Source organism: Sinocyclocheilus rhinocerous, unplaced genomic scaffold (genome assembly GCF_001515625.1).
Source record: "Sinocyclocheilus rhinocerous isolate Xijiao unplaced genomic scaffold, SAMN03320098_v1.1 scaffold647, whole genome shotgun sequence".
NCBI lineage: Eukaryota > Metazoa > Chordata > Actinopteri > Cypriniformes > Cyprinidae > Sinocyclocheilus > Sinocyclocheilus rhinocerous.
Window position 1 is genome coordinate 448,021 of NW_015632746.1, and position 9,188 is coordinate 457,208.

Here is a 9,188-nt window from a genome sequence, read left to right on the forward strand (position 1 = left end):
TATATATATATATATATATATATATATTATGGGTGTGTGTGTTTATATGTTGCCATTTGGATTTAAATAGGCAAATACATCAGATTTAATGAATTAATCATTATTGCATTGATTAATGTTTCTGGCATGTTGTGTTTTTGTCAGGAATTTTTTAACCCTAACTGATGCAGTGCGTAGATTTTTATTTCTCAAACTGCCATGTTGGAAGACCCATGCACATATTCCAGGATGACAATACCAAAATTCATCAGGCTCAAATTGTGAAAGACTGGCCACAACAGAGTCCTGAACCCAACCCCATTGAAAGACTTTGGGATGTGCTTGAGCCAACTTTACACTGCCTGTACAAAACAAGTTTCACAGTCTACTACTTCATTGACCGCCTTTAGCTTTTATAACATTGCACTTTCATTGTGGCATTGTTTCGACAACGTCATACAACATTAACATTTTTTTCCATCAAGAGTCGTGTTAATTTTTGGCCGAGATCTTGTATTGACAATGGGAGAGTCGAACCAACCTGTAAAGTGGAATATGTACATGTAAATTTATTCAGCACTGGTTTAAAACATTTTATTTAACCCTCCTGCTGCCAAACTATGGCTTGATGAACTGATATCTATTCTACACCTGGAACGAACTAGGGGGAGAACATTACAGTGGAACGACTGGAACGACCCAAGGGAGAACATTACAGTGATTTTACCAGTGTACTCCACTTTTGCAACTAGGAACACCAACTTTTCAAAGACCAATAAGCAGAGAACACAGTGGCTGATGCCAATTATTATTTTATTTTATTTTTACATAAGGTTTAACGATGGCAAATTTACACATTTATTTAAAGCAATATTTAATCAAAATAAAAGAAAATCAAAAAAATTAAATTATTTTTGAACATTAGTATCAAATGTTTTTTATTATGTTGTTATTGCCGCTATTTTATAAAAGCATTAAGTCACTTGAGGCTGAACATTAGTCATTCCACCCGTTTACTTCACTTTGTGGCACGCCCAAGAACACCTGAGACCTATGGTAAAAAATAGGTAATGCAAGGCCCTACATGACTTACTGCTTTAAAAAGACTTGTAATAAAATGAAGGTGGCATATTTACCCTGAGCGTCTCTGTAGTACGCGTGAGTAACACTGCGGAACCTCTCCTGACCGGCCGTGTCCCACATCTGCAGGAGAGGAGCGTTAACAGGTGAAGCATAGAGGTCATGAAGGGGTACATTTAGGACACTTGACTGGGGGAAAAAAATGTCCCAATTAACCTGAATTGACCCTACGCATCAACATGAACCACATCTGAAATGTGTTAACTTTTCCAAATCCGTTATAGAAAGAGAGAAACCTGAAACCATTACAAATAATTTGTTTTGTGATTTCGTCCTGATGTAATAAACCTGGTCTTTGAACAGGCAGGAGGCCAACCAAATTGAATTTTGTGAAGAAAATGTGAGCGATGCTTGCCTGTGCAAAACACACCACCACATGCAGTCTGGCTGGTTGCTAGGGCATTCCTAGGTGGTTGCTAAGGAGTTATCAGTGATTTCCAAGTAAGAGTTCACTCCATAGTCTTTATGACATTCTGGTCTGTAGATACAGCTCGGCTCCCTCCAGTGTTGGGAAAAGTTACTTTTAAAAGTAATGGATTACAATATTGCGTTACTCCATAAAAAAAGTAACTAATTGTGTTACTTAGTTACTTTTTATGGAAAGTAATCCATTATGTTACTTGCGTGTTTCTTTTTGTCACCTGAGCTGGGCTTGCGCATTCATTTTTAATAACAAATGAGGAAAAAGTTATATTTTTGGCAACTGTAAAGGCCCTTTTACAACAAAACAAATAAATAAGCGTCAGGCTGAAGGAAGTGCCAATGCGCCCAATTTCTCTCAACATGAAGACAGGAGAGACATCAGTGAATAAATGGGAAAACAAAGTAACTTGTGTTACTTACCTGAAAAAGTAACTCATGTATTTTCTTGTAAATTTAAAAGTAATGCGTTACTTTACTAGTTACTTGAAAAAAGTAATCTGATTACATAACTCGTGTAATTTGTAATGCATACTGGCTCCCTCCTTCACTCTAAAGCTATGGGATGTGTGTAATCCGTTTTATCATCTGATCATAACAGCAGCCGTCTGCTCAAGTTGCATGATTTGAGGCATTATTCATGCCCATATGACAAATAGTACAGGACAGGAGTTCAATACAGTACTCAAATCAATATAATTAATAGTGATGCTTGTCTTGTTTGCTTACCTGGAGTTTGATTTTCATGTTATCCACAGTCACCACCTTATTCTACAAGCAACAGGAAGAAAAAGAAACACCCATTAAAACACAAAAAAATTACATTTCACTTTTTCACAAATGGAAGACAAAATAATGAACAGTAAACAGTTTGTTATTCAAGGAAATCACGCACAACCAAATCGGAAAACAATTTAGCTAATACTAAAGTGAGATCTCTTAACTGTGCAATTTTGCTTATGTGTGGCCAGGCTCTCCACATAGACTTAATTATATAGTGCAGATGAAATAACAGACCAGCTCCCTGCTTAATTTCCTGTTGACGTCAGCCGTTACTTCCTTTGTGAATTAAATGTTTTAAAAATGGCACCTTCTGCACTGAGAAGACCAGACTTATCAGATGTTTTCATGCACCAAAGGGCAATGCAATCAGAGACATCAGTCACACAAATGGAAGTGAGAATTTCAGAGATGAGTAATTCTCATCCGCAGACATTCACATACAGGCACCCATTTAGGCCGACTGTAGTTAATGCTGACGGATCAAAAACGTAGGTGTTTAAAGCTGAAGCATGTCATTTTATCGCCACTTTCTCCTTTCTCAGCTTAACATGCAGAGAAAACACAAAGTAGTTTGATTTGTAGTTGCCACCAGTTACACAGAAACGGCGTCCTTCACCTTTTCATCATGTCACATTATCAGCAACAGGAGAGTAAATGATGACAAAACTGCTTATGTGGTGGACTATAGAGTAATCGTAATCACAAAGACACACTTTGGCTGCTTACTCCTTCTAGGAAGTTCTGAATAAATTAAATCAGAACAGAGCTCAAAGCAATTTGAGGAGAACATTAACCGGTTCAATAAGAACGCAGGTATATGTCTCCATTGTTCCTTCAAGCACCATTGCATATCTGACTTGAATGAAAACACAAATCTTTTTCTTGACAGAAGTGTGTTCAGCAGAGCTCAGATGTCTCATTGTTTGTCCAAGGGCAAGCCAACAAAAGCTGCAGAATAAGATAAAATTAAATCCACTGAGAAAAACTGTAGTGCTGATTAGGATTGGGAATTGAGAATTGGTTCTTTTTCAGAACCGTTTCAGTTTTATAATACCAAATTTGAACAATACTCAAGTATTGATATTTTTGCATTTGCTTTCGAAAATAAATAAATAATCAAAAAGGTTTTTTTTCTTCTCCGGATGGAATAGCTAATGGACCCGTTTCACATTTCTGGGTTTCTCATAAGCAGAAGTCATCATAGTTAAGTGAATTTCTATAATGCTAAATGGAAACTACAACGAAAATAATTTTTGGCATTCCTATTTGTTCCAATAGTCACTATTCACTTCCATGTTTGGAACGACATGAAGGTGAGATGACAATCTTTTTTTTTTGGGGTGAACTATGTCTTTAAATTAGTGTCAGTCATGAACCAATATTGATGGTATTTCCTCGAAAGTACTAATAGAATCAATAATGGAAATGTTAAAAGACTGGGATCAAAGCCAAAATCGTTACATTCCTTACTATTTCCACTCCTGCAGTGGCGATGATATATGACTATAGGATATTCATCTATCAGTTGCGCTAGGAATCTGCTTGATCTCTCCAAGTCTCAACCTATTATTTGAGAAATGGAAACCCAACCTTGTTTCAGTTACGAGGCCCTTTTAACACCGGAAAGGATATCCATTTATAAAAAACATACATCTTTCAGCACCTCTGCCTATCCAGCATAAATCAAGCATAGCCATCAATTTGTTGTAATGGCTTTCCATTTCTCTGGCATCAGACTTGCTCTGCTCTGGCTCCCACACATCCTCATGCTGAGCAAGTGCTACAAGGAAGAGCCCAAAATAGACGCAGGCTATAGTGCTGCCGCTGTGCCATTCAAAAAAAAAAAATAAGAAACCGGCACCGAAACGCTTCACTGTTTCCCTGAGCCGCAGCAGATAAGATGCTTCATTTCAGACGTTGTTGGCAGGCGATCAAAGAATGAGGGTTTAAAAGGTTTTTTGAACTTCCTAAAGACACCTTCTGTCTGAAAGCATGGCACTTTCTACTCGAATCTGACATTCGAAACCGGTCCACATCACATGCTAAGCCTTGACCGTTTCAAGGTCTTTTACGCCAACCTTCACTTTCTTGCAAAAACACACACTGTGAAACCAAATTGACTGTGTTGGCTTGAGGGCAAAAATCTATTAGTGGAGCATGACAAACTTCATTTTCCTCCACTAAAATGCGCACCCTTAACGCCAACTGACAACGGCCTCTTAGTGTGTTGGTGTATCAACCGTGATGACTCCAAAAAATGAAAACATGACTCTGACAAATTTTAAATTCTCAGTTTGAGAAAATAAACCCGAAATATTGATGACTCATCTTGCATTTAGGGGCGTATACCAATTTTTGTCCAATCAAATGCTCTCTACAATGACGGTAGTAATTGTAACTATAGCAAATGATGAAATACAGGCTGATGAGCTCTTTGATAGGTCACACTCAAACTTTGTTTTAATAGGATATGCATCATTTCACTGGGTCTCTAAAGTATTGATGAAACTGAACAGATCTTTTCTTCCGTATTGCGACAAAGTGTAACAGATTATTGTAAAAGGAAACGTAATGTGAGACTTGGTAGGGTTCTATTCTGTTGACTGGATTTTGAGATGTGGCCGTTGCACTAAAAAACTAATTCCAGCTTGCAGTCAATTATGGAGGGACGGAGTTTAAGTGGACTAAATTACTCGAGGTCCAACATATGTCAGATTGCAAGGTCAGATAATTTTTTTTTTTAATAAATATGCATGGATGAATCATTCACATTAAGACCATTAACATGCATTTGGAAAATAGTACAGGTGAGTTTTTATCTCACGCCGACTTTAAATACACCCCAGGTAAGTTTTAACCAAATATTTTCTCTTTTTCTCCCCAACCAAGTGCTTGGCAGGTGCAGCTCAAGACCCAAAGTGTCACGTGGCGACGGGTTAATCATTTAGCCAGACTGAAACGTGAACGAGCATAAAATTGGCCTGTTATATCCAAACACTCCAAGACACCTTGAGTGGCACAGTGGCTTCACAGATTTGTCTGAGAGGCTGCTGGACTGCACCAGTACCACTTCAGAAGACCACAGAGATTTGCACAGTTAAATGCCAATGGAGAGTGAATACACACACACACAACCTCTCAATGATGGAGTGCCAGAACAGCTTATTGATTAGATGCTGGATGTAAGTGTTAAAGGGTCATAACATATTTTTCTAAGCATCATGTTTTTTGCCTCTGAGGTCCACTTATAATATTAGATTTTGATGAATAATTTGCTCCCACTTTCTGACTCTCAGAATTTAAGAAAAAATATTTTTAAAGGATGCTGGTAATGAAACCGTTTTTGTGCCCAGTGCAATGAATGGACAAAAAAGCAACAACAAAAAAATCTGTTTTCTTATGTTCCACAGAAGAAATTAAGTAATACATGCTTGGAACGACATGAGGGCAAGTAAATGACAGAATTTTCAATTTTGGGTAAATTATCTCGAAGTCTGTGGAATAAACACCCTCTTCACATGAGCAATAGCACTTTGCTGTGAGCTGCGGGTTTGCTTTCGGGGTCTAATATAGTTTGTGATGTCTCATCCTTCAACAACAGCCTCTTGGCAAAGCGGCATTATATTGTGACATTTGTGTGATTCATAAAACAATCTGCACTAAAATGCGCAACTCAAACTGTTAAGATGAGACTGAAACAATCATGGACTTTTTTAAAACAAGCTGCTCTTTCTTGACATCATAGGCATACTTCTATTGTTAGTTAAATAGAAAACGATGTAAAGGCTAGCTTGTTTACACCAAAGACGATAACTGTAATGATGTTTATAACCACTGTATAAACATTCTAATTCTATGAGAACCCAGCTAAAAGGATGTTCTCAGAACACTGGTTAACATGTAAACAGAATGTTCATTTGAATGTTGTTTAAAAGTTCTAAAATGCATTATTTATACATTGTTCATGGAACTTTTTTGAACATTTAATATGGTATGCACTCCATGTCTTATGCATTTTTAGACATTACTACTTGTTTCAGAACATTTAGAGGACATTCATAACTAACATTCCAATAATTTTTGCAAAATCAAACCGTATTGATCAGATTTCATAATACAAATATGGAGAGCCAATTCAAATTCACCTGACATTAAAGAGCTTGAGCATTTAAACCAGTAGGCAACAAAACTTTTAGCTCCGAAACTTACAATACATCAAACGCTTATTTCAGTTCAACAAAAAATAGATTCCTCTTGATATGACCTCCATCAGTAGATATAAACATGTTGTATAAAGAGAAGCAAACCAGCTCCATCCACTGCTGGCTCACCCTAAAGTCAATCCCCACTGTGGCAATGAAGTTGCCTCCCAGAAATGCACCATCTTTAAAGCGCACCAGGACGCAGGTCTTCCCCACTGCCGAGTCTCCCAGCAGCATCACCTAAAGGCATCAGGGTCAGAGACAGCTGTTAGGCCTACAACCACATCCAGGTTTTGTTTAATGAGCTCTAACTGTTCACCAACTTTATGTTAAAGTCAACACGGAATGACATTCACAACCCACTTTACTTCCATAAATCGACATTTTTGAGTGGAACAAGACAAAACTGTCAGTCGAAAATGACTGGAGTGTGGAAAGTGTGACAGGTGGTTAAGAGAAAGGGTTCGAAAACAAGAGCGAATCAAATGATTGAGAGTATTATACAGCAGCAAATCATGCACAGTAAACCAGCAACATGCATTTAAATGTAATTAGGGTTATTGTTGCTTCCATGTTGACTTTAACACCAAAACGCAGTTGTTTTTAACAGAAGAAAATGCTTTGCAATGGAAACTCAAATTGTGAAATGTGTTTGCCCAATTGTGTTTTACAAGTATTGCATCATATTCTTTGCTGAAACTACTGTTGCTCACTTCCAAACATTGCATATTGTTTATCACTTTAAATCTACGCGTTTTCTTCACTTCAAATAAGACGGAGGCAAAAACAGCTTATTCTTATTGGACTTGCCCAATTGTGTTTTACAAGTATTGCATCATATTCTTTGCTGAAACTACTGTTGCTCACTTCCAACATTGCATATTGTTTATCACTTTAAATCTACGCGTTTTCTTCACTTCAAATAAGACGGAGGCAAAAACAGCTCCGCTTATTGGACTAAAATAAATTCTCAAAGGATCATTCTGGAATCCCTGAGACTTGTATCATTGAGTCTCTTCAGAGTACATCAATACGTCTTCAGATGCGTTGAGATGACTCCCTCCCCGAGTCAATATTTATCCACCAGTGAGGGAACAGTCAAACTACTATCACATTACAGAGTATTATACAGCAGCAAATCATGCACAGTAAACCAGGAACATGCATTTAAATGTAATTAGGGTTATTGTTGCTTCCATGTTGACTTTAACACCAAAACGCAGTTGTTTTTAACAGAAGAAAATGCTTTGCAATGGAAACTCAAATTGTGAAATGTGTTTGCCCAATTGTGTTTTACAAGTATTGCATCATATTCTTTGCTGAAACTACTGTTGCTCACTTCCAAACATTGCATATTGTTTATCACTTTAAATCTACGCGTTTTCTTCACTTCAAATAAGACGGAGGCAAAAACAGCTTATTCTTATTGGACTAAAATAAATTCTCAAAGGATCATTCTGGAATCCCTGGGACTTGTATCATTGAGTCTCTTCAGAGTACATCAATACGTCTTCAGATGCGTTGAGATGACTCCCTCCCCGAGTCAATATTTATCCACCAGTGAGGGAAAAGTCAAACTACTATCACATTACTTAAATATTAGAAGAAATACATCAAATAAAAAAGGGCGGTATACTTTATATAGCAGTAGTTCTCAACTGGTGGTTTGCGACCCAAAACAAGTTGTGGGCGGCAGGGGAAATTTTTTTAGCTATAGATAATTTCAATGCAATAATAATAAAGTGCAACTAACTAACATTGTAGAATAAAAATAGGGTTCATTTTCAAACGGGAGAACAATATTGTGTTATATTAATAATTTTGCTAAGTTGAATATAATTTGAATGACTATTTTCTTTACTTTTGTAGAATCAGTCATTTTTATACTGCGTTTAGTCACCACTTTGGTCCAAACGCAAAACCAGTTTTGAAGAACCACTGCTATATTGTACCATTAGACAGTGAACTATTATTAAATTTGCATGCAAAACGACATGTCTGCAGCCATTTAACGTGAATTCAGACAGTTGCATGGCTGTGAACATGCCTTTGCATTCTTGAAAAGTGATTTCCGAGTAGAAGACGCACGCGCGCGCCACAGGTGCCAACTAACGCTGGGCAGATTTTTCAGACACAACAACAATACAAATCATGACACCAGCAATAAACTAAATAAAATATAACTCACACCTTGAAGGCAATATCAAAATACTCGTTGACCGAGGCGCATCGCTCCAGCACATTTCTCGACGTTCCGTTTTTAACCCCATTCTCCATCAATGTTGCTTTTTTGATTGACATCGCGGAAAACAAATAACGAGGATCTTGCTTTCGATGTTCTTCTCAAGACGCGCCGGTGACTATATCACAAATGCATCACATAGTGCATCTAAAACGCGCCCAAACTTCATCAGATGCTGGCTGAGGATGAGAATTATGAAGAAACACAAAAATTGCATCTACCCAAAAAGCGTCCTCTTCATCGTCATTAACGCGCAAAGACGCAAAACATGATCGTTATCGTGCAGTTGCGCGCATAATCTCACACAGCACAGAAGCAGATCGCTCCACAACACTCATGAGCAACAGGCTCCCGTGGGTAACGCGCACACACAGGTGCCAGATCACATCTGATCACACTGATTGAGAGGAGGAGACCGACCA

The 9,188-nt window shown here is 37.7% G+C and overlaps 1 protein-coding gene across 1 annotated transcript in view; it reads right to left on the minus strand.

The window, feature by feature from the left end:
- The window catches only part of LOC107743032 (ras-related protein Rab-37), a 13,561-nt gene extending 4,373 nt beyond the window's left edge, over positions 1-9,188 (minus strand). Inside the window, exons 1-5 of the mRNA XM_016556142.1 lie at positions 8,715-9,188; positions 6,654-6,764; positions 2,269-2,310; positions 1,116-1,182; positions 1,002-1,030 (exon numbers count right to left, since the gene is read on the minus strand). Coding sequence (XP_016411628.1) covers positions 1,002-1,030; positions 1,116-1,182; positions 2,269-2,310; positions 6,654-6,764; positions 8,715-8,825 — 360 coding nt within the window. The 5' untranslated portion in view covers positions 8,826-9,188. The remainder of the gene's footprint in view (positions 1-1,001; positions 1,031-1,115; positions 1,183-2,268; positions 2,311-6,653; positions 6,765-8,714) is intronic.